Below are 21320 nucleotides of genomic sequence, written 5' to 3' on the forward strand. Positions count from 1 at the left end.
TGAGTATAGGCAATATAAAAAACTGTTTCTTTAGGTTGAGTCCACTTATATGACAGGAGTCCATATCATATCATGCCTTGGATAATCTGGTTTTTTGATGTTTTGAAAACAAATTTCTTTTGTTAGATATACAATACATGAATACATTTTCCTTGTTAAGAAATCAAAATATCATTCATGAGCCTAAAATCCCCTTCATGGGATGCTTCTTTCCAGCACCTGTCCCCAGCTGTCCTTCCACTAGAAGAAGGCCAGGCTTAGATGACAGTAAACTGGGCTGGGCATCAGGACAGCAGGCTCCTTGACAGACACCACGTGTGATGACCTTGCGGCAGGGCCTTCATCTGTGTTACTGCTGTTAGCCTGGGCTGTCCTAATAATACCTGGTCCCTCTCTATGACACAGGTAGACACTGAAGACAAAGGTATCAGATCTGGGTAGAGCAATTATCTAAAGGCAAAAATCAATGTTGTACCTTCCACACAGGGTGTACGTATCTAAGAGAAACCATATGAGACATCTCAGTATTGTGTCCTGGGCCATAAATGCAAAATGAAGGGCCTAAACTACTTTCTAACAATTCTGTGCCAAGAAAAGGAAACAGAATCGGAAGAGCTGGGCTTGGGGTCTGAGCACTCACCTGGTTCTGGCTCCATCTCTAATGAGTTGTGTGACCTTGGCTAAGTCTCCTGTCCTCTCCAGGCTGGGGTGTTTTCATCAAAGTTCACTGAAGGGTGGTTTAAGGGCCCTTTTCTATCCCCATAGCCTGATTTACTCTAGTCCCACAAACCAGCAGGTGGCAGTAACTACCAGACGAGAAAGCCAGTCTGCCCCTGGTTCCGTCACTGCACTAACAAATGTAACAGGGTAAACACAATCATGACCGTAAGATAAACGATGATGATATATGATCCGTGGGCCTGGATACGAATAAACTACATCTAAAGAAGAGAGAGTGAAACAAACACTAATAGACAGAATGTCTGCAATGACAAATAAGATCTGATTGACACTGACTCACAGGCTGGGAACCTCAACAGACACATACCTTTCTCTTTATGGCAACTGACTGTGGTTTAGTCAATCTTGGAGGAGAGCTCTGAATATTTTCTTCTTCCTCTTCCTCTTCCTCTTCTTCTTCCTCCTCCTCCTCTTCCTCCTCCTCCTCCTCTTCCTCTTCATCTTCCTCCTCTTCCTCCTCCTCCTCTTCACTGCTCTCTTTAGACAGCTCCGTCAGCTGCCCTCGCTCCCCTGCCACTGGCCGGCTCTCCGGGGAATGCACATATTTATTTTTCGATTGTACTTTTGCAGGTGATTGCCTACTGGTGGCTCTAGATGACAGAATTTCTTGCTCCTCCTTCTCCCAGCAGCTAGCTTGCTCCATCAGCCGCTCAGCCTAAGGGGGGAAGGGTAAAAACAGGGGCCAGTGAGAGGGCAGCTACGAGGCCAGAGCCTCTAAGGATCAAAGGCAAAGGATCTCTAAGTTGTTTCTGATCAGGCTAGTCGGCCAGCCAAGCAGCACTCCAGCTGCATCATCTCAGAACTCTTTTGCATCAGTTAGGATAACAAATCAAAGAAGATTGGGTTTCATGGGATATTTAGCAGTATTAATGATGCAGCGAATTGATTTGAGTCCTTTATCACTACATTACATGCTCACTGGCATGGAGCACTTTAAGCAAGTTCATAAACACAAAGAATCGATTGACATTGCAGCCTTGGAGCTCAGCATCAAATTTGATCTGATTACATGCTGTCAGTGGTGAAAAATGCTGCTTTGTGATCAATGATAAATGTTTCATTTTTCATAGTCAATTCAATAAAATTATCATGTCTTACCATGCAACCTCAGTTAGGATAAATTAGTGCCTTATCATTTCACAAGCTCTCTCTACATAACCAAGCTTTTGACAAGGATGTTAATGACTTTCTCAGCTTAAAAATGCTGGAGGATTGAAGTTGCACAACTCAGGCTGATGAAGCCAAATTACCTCTTTTTCAGCCTCTCGCTCTTCTTCAGAAACCGCAGCATTAGAAATTAAAATTGGGGTCCACCTCAGACTCTCTGGATCAAGTTCATTGGTCCGGGAACAGGTTTTCAACTTTTCCATGTGGCCCAATATCAACTTTTCCCGTCGAATGATGACAAATCTGTAATGTGAGGACGCAGAACAAAGTGCAATCAAGAGCTGAAATTTCACTTTGCCGTCACATATTGATCTATGTTATTAGCACTAATATGATCTGGAAAAACCAGAAAGCTCATTAATGAAAAGGTACAGCAAAAATGAAATCTGACTAGCAAAAAAATAAATAAATAAAAGGGTCATTTCCTGTTTTCTTTTTAGGAGAAAGGTTTTGATAATACCATTGGGGAACCTCTTATCTTTAACTGGAATGAATCCACCTAACTTTAGGGACCCTTTCTGGTGTGAGATGCTTGAGAGGCAGTCGGGGTCGCTGGGGGCACAGCACTCACCTGCCGTCCCGCTTGTCAATCATGTGGAGGTGCTGCAGGGTGGTGGCGATGTCGTGTGGACACATGCCCGTGGCTCTGCTGATGGCCTTGATGCTGATGTGCCTCTCGTGGTGGTGGTAGAGGTACTCCAAGATCACGCTCTTCCAATAGGCCAGATAGGAGAGGCGGCCCAGATCAGAGAGTGGCTTTTCAGGAGACCCTGCTTGGCCTTCTCTTCTGGAAAGCAAATAGCCTAGGGCAGAAAAAACAAAAGTCGTCCTCACTGTGATGTATTCTGACACTGGGACAGGGGCCACTCGAAATAAGTTGCAACAAGATAAAAACATCACATCAGAGAAGCACATTAATTTTATGTACAGTCTCATCCTTACAGTGATGTGATCTCCATGAAGTTTATGCTCCTGAACCTTTGCCAGTGGCACTGTAAGTCAGTTCACGTGGCAGACAGCAGCATTCCAAACATACACTGTGGCATATTTCACAAAGCTAAGGGTGAAGACATTACTTCTGTTAAGTCTCAAAATCCAAGGCCCCCAGCTTAGATTCTTTCAAAAACTAAATGTCAGGCATTTACTGAGAAATCCTGTCAGGGGGACCACCCCAAACATTAATGGGCAAGTTGTTTTCCACAGGAAGGACCGAATGACCCTTTGACAGCTGGGTCTTAATAAAAGAGAGGGGCCTCTGTTGACTGGGATTCTATATTGCTCGTTACATTTAACTAGCGGCTGATCTGAAGCTTTGTTTTAGGACTAATAAAAGAATGTCTTTTAAGTCAACTGCTGTAATTCATACCAGCTCCACTAGCTCTATTTTCACCTCTTTCATGGAAATTAATTTATAATCTACCCCCAGAACATTGCTCCTACAAAGTAAAACAAAACAACCTCCTTAAAACAGTTTCATGCATCCTCAGAAAAATCCCCGAGCGTGGTAAGCTTCTGAATGTGCATCCCACAGCATTACAGTGAAGGTTCCTTGGCAAAGGAACTTTAAAATGAGGCAAACTTTAAACCCACTTGAAGGTAATGAATGAAAGCTGGCAGCTGTCTCAGTAATTAAGAGCCACTTCTGGAGCAGAGAAGAAATGTTATAAACTAATGATGTCTACCTTGCTCTAATTATCTACTTCAACAGCCTCACCTTCATGAACTTTCTAAATTTAAACAAACATCAACCACATACAGTAGGTGGCAGCAATTACAAAATCATGCTGCTCTGTAAACCACCCAGATCTTCAGCATTTTTCTTCTTTATCTACATTTCCAAAATGGCTGCATTTTCAAGAATTTTCTCAATTTTGGATTTTTTGTTAGAAGGAGAAATCAATGCCTGTGGAGCATTCTCCTGCCTCTCAACATCTCTGTAAATAATGCAGAAATAGAGAACAAGAAATCCAACCCGATCTTGGCATTTTGCTTTTGGCATTTTGATGGTTTTAATCTGAATGCCATTATAAAGAACAGGCATATATTCAACTTTAGGTTTTGCTGAAGTCTTTTGACTTGTCTCTTTAACTCCTATTTAAGTGCAAAGTGTCTGACTGAATGCAAACAAATACCACAAAATTTTACAGTCAAACCACCATCGACTCGTCATTTGGCTGCACACACAGACTTTAGAGAGCAGTGTGTCAGGAATGCTAACGGTGACGGCCACTGCCGAACCCAGCCCCGATCATGCCCTGTCAATGTGGAGAAGAGCTCTGTCACCAGGGTACAAAGGGTGCCCAAATCTCAGAACACAGATAATTGGCACATCCGTCATCTGCCTCCTAAGTGCCTGGCACATGCTGTGAAATTTCCTCAGTCGGCTGGAGGTCCCAGCTCTGTACTTCTGGGGCGGGGGTGGGAGGAGGGTGGAGCATGGGGAAGAGAACTGTAGGATTGTGGCTATGGAACTATCTCCTTTTGTCCAGAGATCGCACAATTAAAAGTCTCCTGCAGTGACTGTGAAATTCCTTAGCCTCTCACTGGTTCTTATCTGAACCCCAGCGCTGGGGACAGAAAGCCTGCCTCAGCCTAGCAGGATTTCTGTATAACCACAGTGGTCAGAAGGTGGTATGTGTCCTCCCTACCTTACATCCCCCACTGCAAGGAGCAGCCTTACCCAGGAAGCACATGTAACCCTTTGTTCTGTCTTCTCTTCCCACGATTCCTCCTCTGGGCTAAGAGGATGCAGCCAGAATCCCCCCAAAACATAGTTTACCCAGCTGTTCATGTTTCCACACCCTGAGGTAGTACACACACACCTTCCCAGGGCCCGAGACTAGACAGACGAGGCCACTGCAACTCTCGGGCAACCTGGGGTCTGTGGGAAACATCTGGGCATAAACCTTTCAGCACCTGCTGCTCCCACCATGGTAAGTGGCTGTCTCCAGGGACACTCCCTCGGGTGAGTCTGGGGCCTGAGGTGGGGGTGGGGGGGTGGCAGCAGGGCAATGAGCCCGCCGAGCATGTGTACACCAAGCCCACTGGATGTTCACAGCGAAAAGCTATGCACTGCGCAAACGAACGGTGCAAAGGTTCCCAACACCTGCCAGGAAGTGCTGGAGGGAAAACACTGCAAACCAAAACTCCAACCAGAAAACATCAAGCAGGTTTTCAGGAATGATGGGCAGCAACATGACAGACCACACACCACCACTGTCCGAAGGCATCACTGCATTGCCTGCAGTTAGATTTTCCTTCTCCTCTCTCTGACTCATGAGACGTCAAGGAGCTGACACCGGTGCAAGGAACTTACACTTAGGCTAAGAGCCATGTGTAAGTCCACAAAGTCTCCTCCTGAAGGAGAAATTTTTGGTTTAAATGGAATCCATTTCTACAACCACAATGACCAAGGATAAATTTCTGATTTCTTACTAGTTAAGTGAAATCACTTATATGTTAACATATATACAGTAGTTTAGCAGAAAAAGTTGTGCCATATACCTCTGCTCCACTTGTGCGCGAGGTTGATGTAATACATAATTTAAATTTTACCTGCAGCAGGCACTTTCCCTTAAAAAAGCTGTAGCTGGTGGCACTTCACTACTCTGACCTTCATAACGTGGAATGTTTTAAATAATGAATTTCTTGCCATCTTTTGTTTCCTTCTACTTTTTCCAGGTTCCTCAAATCATAATTACTTTATAGCCCACTGACAGAAGAATTTTTGGTAAGAACATTTACTTATTGAGTGGTTACAGAGATGTGGCGGTTTAAGTTACAGCTCTTAAATTTAACTTACCAAAAAGATTCCAAATAATTGATCTAAGATGCAGGGAAATAAAAAGCACTTATCTTGGAAGCCGGTGTTATTATCCTGAGGCATCTGAAACAAGTACAATACACCCCTGGTGAATAGATTCCTGTGGTCCTCTAACACCTTTCCTCAACTCAGGATACTTTCAGAAAACCTGAACTATCCCTGGGGAAACCTCGCTGTTTAGATGGAAAGCAAAGTGATGTTTAGAGACAGATCCCAGTAGTTTCAGTATAATTAATCGCTGGTGAAATTATTCCCTTTCAATTGTCTGTGGGCCAGAAGTGCCGGTGAACAGCGCTTACCCGGTGATCGGTGATTGGAGACTTGTAATTGAAAGCTGACTGGCCCGTAAACCCCATATTCACATCGACTATCTTGGTAACTATCTTGAGGAAGCTGGCTTTCTCTTTTGCTTCACTGGACCTATATACCCAAGGGAAGGTGAGGTCTGACTATCAGTGTATGGACCACACACTAAATTCAAAAGATTATCAAGGTATTTGCTTAAAGGGAAAGTAAGAACAATGCAATGTCTGCAAAAAAGCAAACATTTCTAAGCTGCACTGCATGGGATCCAAATTTTACTTCACCCTGGTTAAGGCTGACCTACTTGTAGTAAGATAATCAATTCTCATGTTAACTAGTTCTGATCCCTAGTGTTTGAAATGGTTAACTCTCTCCTAGGGGGAGGGAAAAAAAGTGGTAGAGAGTTGCTTTCCTGTAGACAGATCCATTAGGATAAGGAAGGAACTATCCAGACAAGGTCAAGATTTGTTTTTGCAGCCTAAATTCCCAAATTAACTGAACTCTCGGCATATTAACTGCAAGGTTAACCCTTGCTTAATATGAAACATTCCTTCCTTTTAAGCCAGTAATATTTCAAGACTGTAGACTGGACCAGCATGGAATAATGTTCTTCAGCAAGGGGGTAGTGTGGCTAAGGACTGTCCTCCCAAAACCAGCCCCCCTCACCCCCGCTCACCTTATCTTCTGCCACCTGGAGCCAAACCAAATGAACCTCCTCAGAGACAAAAGGGCAAACTTCAGTAAGCTACTCCTAACTCTCATCTGTCCGGATTATGTGAATCTGGGGTAACTAGTTGCTTTTAAGGGAAGATAATTTTCAAGGATTGCACACCTTTCACAGACACTTGCTTAGCTCAGCAAACCCTGCTGAAAGAGTCGTATCAGGAGGCAGCACTGGGTCTGCATGCCTGGGGACTGACCCCAGCCAGGGATTTACGGCAGCTCTCGATCTGAGGAAGTCCAATGGCTCTAACCATGTATCTCATGACTGGGAACGGAAATTCACTGGTCCACGCTCATCTGCTGCTGGTTTCTGGGGTTAAGCAGCTCTGTGACCAAGTGGACGAATGGCACGTTATCAGTTTAAACAGTGATAAATGAACTTGACAGGCTATTTATGTCTCCTCGCTGAAATTTTGTGATGATTTTGCAATTAGCAAAGAAGGGAAGCTGAACCGCAGCCTTCCCACTGTTTTAAGAGAATCGGAGTGTTGGACATGACCTGTGACCTGCCTGAATTCTTAGTGCTTTCCATTTATTAAAAGAAACAAACGTGTCCCTAGCAAAAATGGATATTTTGAATTTTTGAGATATTTTGTATTTTAAGAGATTGGTTTTGAAAACGTGGACGTTTAAGACATCACTCCCATTACTCTATGGGCTTGAGGTAATTACACAACAACTTGAATAAACGTTGCTTGACTTCTCAGTCTACTTCCTTCAGACTGGTGGTTTTCAGAGGGTGGTCTCGCAGATCAACGGTATCAGCATTACCTGGGAACTTGTCAGAACTACAAATCCTCAGACCTAGTGATCAGAACCTTTGGAGGTAGGGCCCGGTGCCTGTGCTTTAACAAGCCCTCCAGGAGATTCTGATGCACCCAGGTTTGAGGACCACTGCTATAAACTATGCTGCGGGGCTGCTGGTTTTAATGAGGATGTGAAAACCGCCTTGTGCAGTAGGAGAGCCAGTGAATAGAAGACTCTCAGGTGAGGAGGCCTCACCTAGATCCTCGGTGACCGAGAACTGGGGACAGGAGTCTCCAAAGCCCCAGCAGACTGAAATTCAGCCAGGGTCACTGAGCTGCAGGGCAGCTTTGTCCATGGCTCCTATGCCCGTGCTTCTCAACCTTCACTGTGCAAACAATCACCTCTTACTGCAACTGGATTCTGATTCGGTAGGTCTGGGGTGGGGACTGAGATTCTGCATTTCTAACAAGTTCCTACACTATGAACCATGCTTGAATAGCAAGTGTTTATACATTGAATCAGTGATTCTCAAACTTGTTTGGATCTCAGGATCTCTTTACGTTAAAAAAATTATTTAAGAGCTTCTGTTTATAAAGGTTATTATATATATTAATTTTAGAGAGAAATTTGACAAATATTTAATCATTAAAAAACCCCAATAAACCCATTGTGTGTTAACATAATTTTTTAAAATACAAAAAAAAAGAGTAGTGAGCAGAGTGGCATCATTTTACATTTTTGAAAAGCTCTTCAACAACTGGCTTAAGAAAAAACAGCTGGATTCTAGTATCTGTTTTGGTATTCAATCTGTTGTGATATCACAGGTCATGAAATTCTTGACAACTCCACTGTACACTTGTGGGAGAATGAGAGTGAAAAGGACAAATAGCATCTTAGCATTACTGTGAAAATAGTTATGACCTTGCAGACTCCCTGAAAGGGCCTCAGGGATCCCCAGGGACCCCTGGACCATATTTTGAGACCATCTGCATTAAACAAAAGATGAGAAGAATTTTTAAAGATGGGCAACAAGGCCAAGAGCATTTTAAAAGAGTAAGGCACTTACTGAATACAGTCTGACAGATCACAAGAGGCACCAAAGGCTGGTTTAGAGCAAGGGTCCTACAGCCAGACTGCCTGGAAGGGGGGCCAGGGTCCACCATGTCCGGCTGTGTGACCTTGGGCAAGTTATTTACTCTCTCTGTGCTCCAGATCCCCCATCCATAGAATGTGGAGAGTAATCATACCTATCACTTAGGGTTGTCATAATAATTGAATGAATTAATACAAAGCATGTGGAAAAGTGCTTGCCATATTACAGAAACCCTATGTAAGTGTTAGCTGTAATTATTATTCAACATATTGAATGAACAAAATCTCAAGGTGGTCATTTGGGTGACTAGATAGCCTTCTATAAGGGAAGGAAAGAAAATATGGACAGAAGGAAGAGACAGACTCTACTGCCTCAGCCAGAAGTTCTCCTCCCCCTTCCCCACCATCTAACTACCCAAATATAAATGTAATTAAAGGAAGAAGCCATGGTGGGGGTCAGGAAGCACATTCTGCCTTTGTACCCCACGAATTCCCTTTGGTCCTTTAGTCCTTAACTTCAAGGACTACTCTCAGGAAGCAGCAAGCCCATCCAACCACAATAACAATGATGGCTGGAGGGCTTCAGCAGAACCCAGGGACAATCCCAGGACAGAAGAAACAAAGACCCAAATGTTCTAGAAGACCCAAGTGTGTCCCTGGGAAAATGGCCTGAGCCAGTGAAACCCAGCGAATGGAAAGAGCAAGTCTTTGGGGAAGGAACACCTGCTGCCCCGGGTCACATTCCAGTCAGCTTCTCTAAGCCCCTCCTTAAGATCTTCCTCTGAAAGATGCCACAAGCTCCTCCACAGACTGCTCCAGTGCTGGGCTTGTCCTCAGTCATGCAGAGGGGCCACTGGTCTTCCTCCCTGGGCACCTCCCACCCTCCCCTAGTCTACCCGGCAGAGGAACCATGTTCCCCTATCCCCATCCCCACCGGAGAAGATGTATGGCTGGGCCAGGTCTCCCCTGCTGCTGCTGGGTGTGTTCCAGCCTACAGACCACGCCGGAATTTACCAGATGAGTTCCATGACTCTGTGAGTGGGCATGGACTCTCCTGAAGTGGGTGGTCATTCTGTGTGTCACTCACTCAGGGAAAGGTAGGTGTTTATATGAACATACAAAAATGAACTCACAAAGAGGGCAGCAGGCAGCAGGAAAGGGGGCTCCCCTCCCTCTGTGATGCCCTTGTATGGAGGAGGGTGAACATCTGTGAAGGATTTCCTAAGCCAGGGCCAGAGACAGACCCTTGTGAGACACACACAGGCCAAAGATGAGTCAGTGGCATTTTTATAATTGATAATCTAACTGAGTTTCTCTCTTTATTTCTTCTTTTTCCATCCTCTGGTCTATCCCAATGGCTCTCCACCCTGACTGCACACCAGAAGCACTCAGGGGCTTAAAAAACTACAGATGTCTGTATCTTACCCTATCTCAACTCTTGCATCTCAGGCCAGTCTGGTCTCAGATGTATTAGGGGTCATATTTGGCAAAGGGTCTTGGGGACTGTACCTTGGCTAAAATGCTAAATGGGGATGCAATACCAATGCCACTTCTCCATTTCTGCCACCCCAAAGGGCTGTGGTTGTAGCAGTGGTGCCCAATGAGACACTCAAGGAGAAGGTGAATCTTGGGGGAAACAGAGACATCTAAGACTTGAGACCAGGGAGGAGAGGGTCACTTGGTAGAGAGCTCTGTGATAGACTTCATGGCACATTCATTTATTTAAACACTTAACTGAGAAGTTGTTTACGTATGGCCAGTCATCACACCTGCAAGGTCCTGGTCTGATGTATTAGAAGGATATAATTTTTCTTTCTAATCATGTATGAACTAGATTCAGTCTCTCAATCTTCTTGTTAGGAAAATGAAGCACCTCTGACAGGATAAAATGATCAGGGAATGAGAAATGCTATTCTTTGTCAATATCACTTATTCCCAAACTGAAATCCTTCAGGGAAGGCAAGAATTTAAAAATATCTTTCCTTAAATATATTTGGGAAGTAACCAGATTCTTCATGAAGCCCACTGCAAATCTAAGAAAAGCTCTGATTTGTCACCGAGGCACTTCTTGTTAGGTAATGGTAATACAGTCCCAGTACCATGGCTTCTGAAGTGACAAATGAGAAAGACATGTTGCAAGAATGCCCTCCTCTTTGACCTTTTATGAGTTTCCACAGTTCAAACCACTTTTAAATTCTGGAAGGCCTTAGGAGAAACAAATTTACCAAAAGAACAATTTCTAAGATGAAGTAATTTGGCATGTAAAAATTATTTCCTCTCTTAGAAACAGGCAAAAGTCCACACTGGAGAGTCAATCTGAAAAATGATTTCAGAAACTAATTTAATACTTCCAAGTTGAAACCTGGGTAAAATTTTCATATCTATGTTACAAAATCCTGGTAACAAGATTTTACTGTTGGAAAGCTACAAGACTTTGAACACGGCATTAAACACACACTCACTTCAAATGAAGCATCTACTCTGAGCAAGTAACTATGTATTTACAATACACCTGTGAGACAGTTCTCCTATCAAACGTTACAATTGAACACTTCTTTAAATAAACTACTAAAAATATAAACTGGAGTTTCTTCTGACCAGTGAGGTTCTGTGGGGGCAGCTGAGACAATTTATTCTACTAGTTGTCTGGTCTAACCCTCTCCAGCAGAAAGGGGGAGCATTTAAATCAACGTGGACACTGGCCACGGATTTGAGAACCAAGCGTGGGAGACGAGACAGTTACAGAGCAGCTTGCCCTTCCCTCTGCTTTCCTACAACTTCCCCCAATACTCCGTGTGTGTGTGTGTGTGTCTGTGTTTACCAGCCATCATTTTCAAAAACAGGACAAAGTATGCTGTAATCCCAAATCCTGGTGATGAATGAACACAAGAATACAGCAAAACTGAAGAAAGAAAAAAGTGGGAAGAGAAATCTCTCTAGTATTTTCTTTTGTTTTCAAAGTACATTTTAAAAGGGATCTGTCATTCTCTGGGCTAACTTTCTGAAATCAAAGCACAGCCTATCACCGAATCTGACTGATCAACTAATGTTGAAAATGTACAGCAGAGAAACTATCTCTCGTTGTTCTCAGGTCATCTAGACAGCCCTATTCCACTGGCCTCCAGAAGTCAAAAACTTCCCTTTTTCACTTATTTGTTATTTATCTCTTGTGAGCTTTCAAAGAGGACTCGAGGTAAAAAGCCTCTGGCAGTAAATGGTGGTGTCCCCTCAGGTTACTGATGAGCCCGCTCTGACGGATGTGCAGCACACATGCAGGCGGGGGGTGAGAGCTGGGCTGGGATGAGGTGTTCAATCAAGTGACTGGTTGGTTTACCAGTGCATTTGGTGTCATGTAGGTAAGGTATCTAGCCTTTAATCCCAAAGGGATCTTAAAGTCCAAATTGGCTACAGTTAGATGTTAGCTGTTGGAAACACAAAAACATGAAATGTCATCATTAGCAGTATGAAAAAATGCCAGTTATTACCCCTTCAGTGAGTGGGTGATACCTTTCTCAAAGTCCACTGTTTAAATTGGCTCCCTGATTCCAGCAGTACTTAAAGTTGAGACTTCGGTAACAACATATTAATATTAGCACAGCTTTTGCCACAATATACTACTATTATCCCCATAAACCTTTATAATCTGTGGTCGCTGTTAATCAAAGGATGTCCATTCAGCTTTAAAGGGCTGGAATGGCTTTAGCAGTGTGTTCAAAAGCTGAGTGCCTACTGTGTTTCTACGCACTTTTCCGGTTAGGTTGTATACAGACACTCCATTTTCCAAATTTAATAAGGAGAAAAGCTCTGGGAGTTTAATTTGTTAAGTAGTATGCAACTGCTGAGCGCAAGAACCGCAAACTACGTAAATAACAGGAACTCAAATAGACATGTTAACAGCTAAAGTTCACTTTTTAAGAATCAATTCAATATGTTACATGCAAGCAATCAATTATACTGCAATCATCATTTACAAATCAAAGTATAACTTGGGTACTCGTGGGGGTATATACAACTAGGTGGAAGTGTGTGATTATGGACGAACAGATTGAAACTGTAAATTATGTAACTGTCTCTTGTAATTACCCTGCTTGAGAACCAAAAGAAACTTCCTGTAATTTTGCAGGAGACTGGGGATCGAGAAACAGAATCACTTTTTAGTTGGTTTTAACCCTTCAACGGCTATTTAATTATGTGTGATGAGGCCAAAAAAAGTTTATGCTTAATTTATGAGAAGTTGGCAGGGAGGTACTTCAAAGTAATCCTCTGAAATGCTCCAGATTATTCATGAAAACTGATGATTTATCTTCCTCTTCAAGAAAGATTTATCTATTCGGTAAAATAAACAACATTTAAAACAAATACACAGGCGTCATCCATTTTAGTTCCTCTCTAAAAACATTCATTATGGTCTCCAAGTTTTTAACTGGATGCAACTGAAAAGCTGCAGGGGTAGAAGGCTGTCAGAGTCTTCAGACGCGTCTCCTGCTTTGGTAGGAAAAAAAATCTCATTAGCTTCCTTAAATTCTTGGGGAAAAGCTCCAACACTGTGCAAACCACAGGGTAGGCCTTCTAATCTACAAACAGAGAATTGTCTTCTTCTTAAGAAGGAGGAAGCCTGTTTTTGCAATAAATAAGTAGCAGAACCTTGTTTCAGCACATTTTTAAGACATTCTAACCTTTTTCTTTCCCTTTCTTAAAATCTAACTTTTTAACATCTTTTCTCTTCTGCAAACACTGTTTCTAGTGCTTAAAAATCTGTCCCAAATATCAGAGCTGCCAAACTCCCAGCATTCTAGGTGGAAGCAAGGGCAATTTCCTACACTTACAGTGCCTGCCAGTATCACCTTCTTCATTTTGGATCAAAAAAAAAAAAAAAAAAAAGGAAGGAAGGAAAGCAGGGAAGACGGAGGGGAGGGATAGAGGGAGGGAGGAAAAAAAAAAGATAAAAACAAAAAAGTTCCAGTGCTGCAGTGTCTCTTCTTTATCCTCTGCTCCATATTTTCTCAGCAGTTCACTCCTATTCTGCACAGCCATCCCTTGCCCAAATCCTCTATTTTATCACTGATGCTAACATGCAACCCTTCATTTATGTTTCTTGAGATTTAAGAGTGGAAGCATAATTTACAGGAATGCAGTTTTTCTAATGGACTCTACTCAACACTGGAGAGTATATGATCCTAGTAAATTTCAGTACATTTCCTTCACATAAAAATGATTCTGCAAAGTCTGACATGAAGGTGATATCAACACACCAAATACCCTTGCACTCATGTTTTCATCTTAAAGCAGTAAAGGTGAAAAACTGTATCTTTCTTTTAAAAACATCACTAATATAATGCCACCAATAAATCAAAAAAGTTTTAAGAGTTACAAAAATCTAAGCCATAGGGTGTGACCTCCCATTTTAAGACCAATACTTTCTTTAAAAACCAACCAAAAAAAGCAAAAATAAAACAGATACAGAAAACTACAGTAAATATATAGCTTAATGGATTATTATAAGGCAATCACCCTTGTAACCATCAACCAGGATCATGAAATAGAAGCTTGTCAGCTATCCCCCAGAACCTTCCACTTGTCCTGTCCCATTCACCCCTCCTATCTCCCTCATAAGTAAACACAATCATGACTAATAGTAACCCCTCGTGTTTCTTTATACTTTTATTACATGAATACCCCCAAGCACTACAGTATAGTATTGTCCATTAAAAAAAGAAGGAATGTCTTTTAAATATCTTTTAATATATGGGCCCCTCCCCACCACCACTCCTTTCTTTTCCTTATAATTCATCTGTTGATGAACAGTGGCCATCTGACTATAGAGTTTCTTCCCCAGTTTGGATTTTGCTGACTGCATGCACGCAATGCAGTTTAATTTGCTCCTCTTTCCTACAAATTTGTTCCTGCAATATGGCAGCTGGACCCAGAGGCTTCATTGGACTTGGGTTCGCTCCTCTGGCAAAACTACAGGTGATAGTATGTTCCTTGATCAGGAAGCACATAAATTCTGGTTGTCCCCTTGTTTGCAATGCTGGCCGCTGCTGTTGTTCAATGCCTAGATTCATTAATTCATTGGTGGAATTGCAAAATGTGATGTTTTAATTCTAACAATTCTATCATTTCATTTCATTTATGAGCTGGAATACATTTATAAAAAGATGCTCCCACCTCATTCACTATTTTGGTTACCTAGTGGTATAGTTTCTATAGGAAAGGCAAGTTAAATGCTTTATTTACCAGTCTGCAAGATTAAAAACTAGTTCTCATCATCCTGTAACTCTGTTGGTCCTTAAATGCCATCATGAATGTGTGAATTTATACATTTGATGAGTTTCAATCAACTGCAACTGCTATCTTATTATTATATTTAATGTCCAGTGGGAGCCTCTTTAAGTTGAATTCTATGCCTTTTTGACAAGACCTTAAGAATTTTTGCCTCCTTGCTGTCTAGTCTGAAACAAAGGAACACCCTTTTACAGAAAGAATTCTCTACTTCATTTTAAATGATGATTCAATTTGCCCCTCACCCTCAAAGGACATATGCAAATATATTATAGATAGTGAGGAATACTTGCGTTACATTTTCCTCAAGATTTCAGACAATTTCTTAGACAATACCTTCTACTATATAATCACACTGCATATTTTTTTCAATGTGGACAAACAGATGCATAACTGAATTACTTTTAATCTACTCAACTACTTTTAAGCACTTTATAAATATTAAACAATTTCGTTGAAAAATGGAGCTCCTTTATGTTGTTAATTCAAAGCAGGATTCAACATAGTTATAAAACAGGTTTTTAAACTGGTAAACATGAAAAGATAGCATTAATATTACAGTAAAAATATGTTAACCACAAATCTATGGGGGAGAAAAAAAATCAGATTCCTAACTAGAAGTGAAAATCTTTTGCTCTACCCAAAACAAATTGATATTACATAAAATACTACCTAATAGCCATCTGAAATGTATTGTTTAGAAATACCCTCATGAGGGGACATTATCAAACTATTATCTTAGAATATTCTACTTCAAACATAATACAACAAGCTGGAAAATATGTTTACAGGGAATAGTTCCCGGAACCAAAACCGAACCAGGTACAGCACTAATTTCAACCGGTCAGAACAACATCTTTCTTGATCTTGGTTTAATAATGGAAAAATGCTCCCCCTGCATATATCTTAACTGGGAAAATAAAAATGAGTGTCGGAAGTATTTCCTCCTCTGCACTTGACAGCGCCTCGGGGCACCCTGCACACGCAGCATGCAGGGCTGGATGAACCCTCTGTGTCTGACCGTCCACTTCCTTGTGGGCAAGAACTGGATCCCTTATCCTTATGGTCTCATTGCCCTGACAGAGCCCATGTAAAGCATGTTTGCTGAAGGAAAGGACGAAGGGATAAATTAGTGAAAAAAACCCGAAGACTGAGAGATCTGGGATCAAGTCCCAGTTCCCCCATACGCTAGTTGGGTCAATCAGGGAGATGCTGTCAGTGACACAAAGAGGACTGGGCACTCATTTATTCACTCCCTCAACAGACCTTTTGTGGGCTCGCCTCCTACCTGCGTGGCACTGTGCTTGTGGCTTGGGGTTGGGCAGTGAACCAGTCCTGGCCCCCGTGATGGCGTTGCTAAGGTTCCATTTACTGTTGAAGGCTAGGTTTTCCCATACTAATTATCAGAATGGAATTTGCCCAGTAGTGGGTTTCAAAATGACTCACTGCAAATGCCGGTCCATGTGAAAAATCCAAACAGACAAAAGATTTGTCCAAAAAAAAAAAAAAAAAAAATCCACCTGCATGACAAAACTTCAAAAAATTCGCAGCTATGTAACGTAAAATGTTAACTGCAGACCGTATGTTTCATATTTACAATGTTTTCATTGAAGCAATGAATACAAACTATTCTATAAGAGCTATTTATTTGCTCTTATTTATGACAAGCTTAGTTAAAAAAGATACATAAATAAATCGTTAGCTACACTGCCTCCTGCAACTCATTTCAATGCAGTCAGTAAGTCAACCTGTGAATAAATCACTGAGAGCTCAATTTCCAACCCTGATGTTATCTTTAGCATATTAAAATATATTGTACTTCAGCCAAGGTAATAAAACAGTCATGACAAAGGCCTCTAGTGCAACATATTGTAATGAGAAAATAAGGAAAAATAGCCATTTTCCTTATTATATTATAAATTAGAATCCTATTAAAATATGTGTCATCATTACACTTGATCACACAGGTCAAAACGTGTCTTCCAAAACCCAGCAGAAGTCTGAGGATACAGCTGCTGGTCCTGTCTTCCAACAAGTGTCACGGTGGAGGTGGAGGGAGCGGCGCTCCTATCTTAGAAAAGGCAATAAAGGAGTCGAGCACCATTTCAAAAGCATAACTCATTATTCTTTAATGGTTGCCTTGCCTGAGCTCACCCCGGGAGGACAGCCGCTGGGAAAGCTCTGCAGAGACAAGCTTTCTTGACAGTTTCTTAGGACTAAAGTTGGAATTCTCCTTCAAATATAAGTGCATGAAAAAAATAAATTCTCTGTAAAAGTAAGGAAAGGATAATTATCTTTTCAACCAAATATGTGTAAATGTGAATTCTGTCACAGTCCTCATTTCTCTGCCCAAGGTTTACAGTAGATAATGGCAACCTCCTTTCTGATGCAATTTCCAGGATCCTAAGATAGAGGCTGCCTTGAACAAAAATACCGGCACACCTGCCATCATTTGGAAGTAGGCAAACCACACCTGATAAATGACGTTCTAATAAAATAAAATTCTTCTTCCTAAAAATTGCATGTGAGTAGAGAAAGGACATTAAGAAAGCCCTTCCTGAGGTAATTCATTTAATATTTATTTAACAAATAATAAGGGCCTATTAAGTGCCAGGCTCTTCTAGGAGGTGAGATGAGAGCAGAGAACAAAGACTCTACCCCCACGATGGGCAATAAACCATGCACTGTGAAATGCATTCTTGTATTTACATATCATATAACATAACATTTAAGCTAGTTGCTAGCATCTAAGATACAGGGGAAGACGTTTTCTCTTTGAGAGAGTTAACATGATAAGCCTCTCAACATCACTCTCTCCCAGGTGGCGATGAAGTACGTGACTTTCTCTCTAATTGTGCCTGATGGACCTACCAGGGCAGAGAGGCAGGGAGTGGGAAACCAGAGAGAAGATGCCTTCTCATCTAAGTGGTGCTTCCTCAAGAAATCAGCCAGGAGCTATAAAGAAACTAAAGGAAAGACAAGCCTGAGACCAGACTCTCCAAGTACCTAGCTAAGAGGTCTCTGTCATTAGAGCCAGATTGGGGAAAGAATGAAGGCGTGGAAAATTAACCCATTAATTCTCAGAGAGAAAGAAACCAGATATTAAATTGTACCCAGAAGCATCCTGCCATAAAAGTCGATTGTATTTCTTATTTTCCTTAAGTCCAGGTGTGTGTTCGTGCACCATTCTTAAGAAATGAGAACAAGAAAACAGGACACTGCTAGCTACGGTTGTGACGTGACCAAGTTCATAACTTACAGGCACAAAACTGGGTCACCTGCACCCACCTTCTAGCAGCACACACTAATTATAGCCTCAGTTCGTAAATAGGACACATTCCGCATGAAAGCCAAGGTAAAATCTCTCACATGTAAGATCATAGGAAGGGTCAGCAAAGGGGATTTCCTGAAATGAGTGCCTAACTCAGTCACTCCTGCTTCCCCCACAGTGAGCTCTGCCAGAGAAGGACAACCCTGACACACTGCGCAGTATTTTAATATCGAATAAAGAAAGCCAAGAATTAAAGCTGCTTACAAACCTTTATGATCAGTCTACAAATAAGCAGACACTAATTAAAAAGATTTTTTTGTTGTTTATTTACTTTGGGGGGGGTAATGAGGTTTATTTATGTATTTATTTATTTACTTATTTATTTTTAAACAGAGGTACTGGGGATTGAACCCAGGACCTTGTGCATGCAAAGCAAGCATTCTACCACTGAGCTATATCCTGGAGTTTCTTTTGTTGTTACCCAAACATCTAACACATTCCCTCACATGGCCACTCTTTTGAATATGCTGGTTGCCTCAGCCTGAAATGTTTTCACTTCCATTTCTCATGCCATGAGCTCTCAGTATATACTGTAGAAATGTACTGTCCAGCAACGGATGTCCTGTCAGTGATTGTGACCACCAAGAGCTATGTCTTCTTCAGTTTTGTTGCTGGTGTTTAGCAGAGTGTAGACGAGGGTGCCCCAATCAACAAAGGTTGAATGAAGAAGTAAAAAAATGAGCAAAGTGACTTCTCATCCTCCTCCATTATCTAGTTTAGACTCAGATAAGGGCATTTACACAAACACACAAGTACTGAGGCCAGCCTCTTACACTACTACCTGGCACTATGTTCTGTGACCCACTGCTGAATCAGCTGGCTTTCCCTGGGTCTCTCCTGGGTTAGCCGAGGAGGACGGGTTTTGTATCCCACTCCCCAGGCAGGGGGTTTTGGCTCTGCAGGCTTGTGTAAAAGACAGTTCACTATCTGCCCAGCCACTGCCCAGACAAGCAGAGTCCTAAGTAACTGAAAGTATATGTAGCAGACTGTCACTGCTAGGTAAGTATGTACCAGTCAAAATATGCCCAACACTACTTACCACAACATTTTAAAAATTGTGAAATATTGTAAACAACCTAAATGACCATACCTAGGAGACTACATGTGTACAACCACACAATGGAGAACTGCAGCTGCAGAAGAAAATAAGCAGATCTCCAGAGTGCGATGGACCACACTCTGTCAATGGAGTGTGTTCCTACTTCTACTGTAAACTAAACACCCACCCCTCTGGCCTTCTGAGGTGGCCTATACTTGGTCTATGGAGTGTGTACCTCTCTGAATAAATCTACTTTTACTCTAAAACAAGAAAAGAAAAGAAAGAAGCAGCTCTCTGTGCAGTAGTAATGGCATGACTTCCAGGACATATTGCTAAGTGTAAAACAGCAAAATGTAAAAGACTATCTATAGTATGCCAACTTTTGTGTAAGAAAGCAGGAGAAATTAGAAAATACAAATCTATTTTCTCATCTGAAGAACATAGGAAGAAACATAGGAAGGACAAACTAGAAACTAACGAGACAGGTGACCCGTGGGAAGGGGAACTGGGGGTGGGGGTGGGGGGCGGGGAGTGATGCGTCTCTGAGTGTACCCTTTAATATAGTTTCAATTTTGAAAATCATGTTAATGTTTCACATACTAAAAGAAAAAAAAAAACAGCAACGAGGATAGAGGAAAATCTAATGTTTCAAACAAACAGAAACAAGCCTAACTGTATTTCAAATGAGTAAGAAAACCTCATTGAAGGGGGAAAAATTAAAAAGAACTCACCCAAGTAACATTTGAACACAGTATTTTAACTAAATACACTCAGGGTAAAACTGAAAAGAACTATATACAAATATTGACCTCTAGTTAGGAGGTTTGTTTTACACAGTGGTTTAAGTTAGCAGTTCTAAAACTAATTAATGTACATTCCAGGGCTGAGCACCTAAGTAAATACACTGTGGATAATAGAAGTCAGGTTTCTCACTATCAGAAAAGAGTTACAAATGCAGAAATGTGGAAGGACAGAGTAAAACCTTGCGGTGGTGTTGATCAGGAATGTCAGGTTCAGTGTGAGCTCTTTGGGCGGAGTTACAAAACCCGTGAGTTGGTTTATGAGCAGACTGGGAGTTGGAGCCCTTCAGTCACTCTGGCCAAGCTCTGCAGATGACCTCTTGGGAAGCCCTGCTCTGACAAATCCCAGACAACCTGTCTCAGGAAGACACAGACTACATTATTCCAAGGTCAGCATTTGGTCCCGTGATGACCATTCCACCTCCCCTGACTGTCCTGGAGAACAGTGTTCAAAAGCTTTGAATTTGCAGTTCTTTCTATATACACAATACGTCATATTTCACCCATGTCTGTGAGCCAGTGGGCAGTGGGCAGCTGGGCTGCTAACAGCTCTCTGCCTGCTGGTATCTTGTTTCAGCTTCCCAACTAGCAATTATCATAGACAAAATAAAGATTTCCCGCCTTATAAGTTTCTTTGAGTTACTGAAAATACATCCCCCGATCAAAAGACCCTCAGGCTCAAGTACAAATAAAAATAAAATAAATCTAACCAGTAAAAGGTTCCTTTAGAAAAACAGCAGATTTTAGAAAACCTGTAACCCTGGTTATCTGTTTTGCCCTAAGTTCGGAATTGTAAGGTTGACAAGGATTATGAGAGGTCATGGGGTTTATCTCTTCCTTCTGTAGAAGACTGGATCTAATCATTATAGAAAGATATCATCTACTATTATTTTAAGTAACTCCAAAGAAGGAGATGCTATCAATTTCTCTAGCAGCCTACTCTATCTTCTTTAAAACCTCTGTGGCAAAGGAATTGTTTTCTTTTCTTGGTTTTAAACTGAATTTCTATTGGGTTCATACCAGTCCCCATTTTCACTGAGTGCTGTGTAATCCTTCCTCTGGTCTCCTCTTCTGTGAAGGAATAGCACTAACTGCCTTTCAACTTCACTCAGATCATTCACCATATTCCTTACCCGACTCAGTGCCCTAGTGCAGGGCAATGCCAAGGGGACATGAAAGAGAAAATCTAACATAACACCTTCAGCACAGCACTGCCTGGATGCACCCTAGTGGATGGCATTCATCACGATGGCCCTGAGCCATCCAGATAGG

General features: G+C 41.8%; 1 protein-coding gene across 6 annotated transcripts in view; it reads right to left on the reverse strand.

Annotated features, from left to right (window-relative positions):
• The window catches only part of KAT6B (lysine acetyltransferase 6B), a 158716-nt gene that overhangs the window by 8084 nt on the left and 129312 nt on the right, over positions 1–21320 (reverse strand). For all 6 annotated transcript variants that reach the window (XM_010984131.3, XM_064488028.1, XM_031461068.2 and 3 more), the window contains 3 exons: positions 2480–2711; positions 1992–2151; positions 1049–1396 (listed from right to left, as the gene is read on the reverse strand). In XM_010984131.3, the coding sequence (XP_010982433.2) occupies positions 1049–1396; positions 1992–2151; positions 2480–2711 (740 nt within the window). The remainder of the gene's footprint in view (positions 1–1048; positions 1397–1991; positions 2152–2479; positions 2712–21320) is intronic.

The sequence above is a fragment of the Camelus dromedarius genome, chromosome 8, assembly GCF_036321535.1.
Source record: "Camelus dromedarius isolate mCamDro1 chromosome 8, mCamDro1.pat, whole genome shotgun sequence".
Taxonomy (NCBI): domain Eukaryota; kingdom Metazoa; phylum Chordata; class Mammalia; order Artiodactyla; family Camelidae; genus Camelus; species Camelus dromedarius.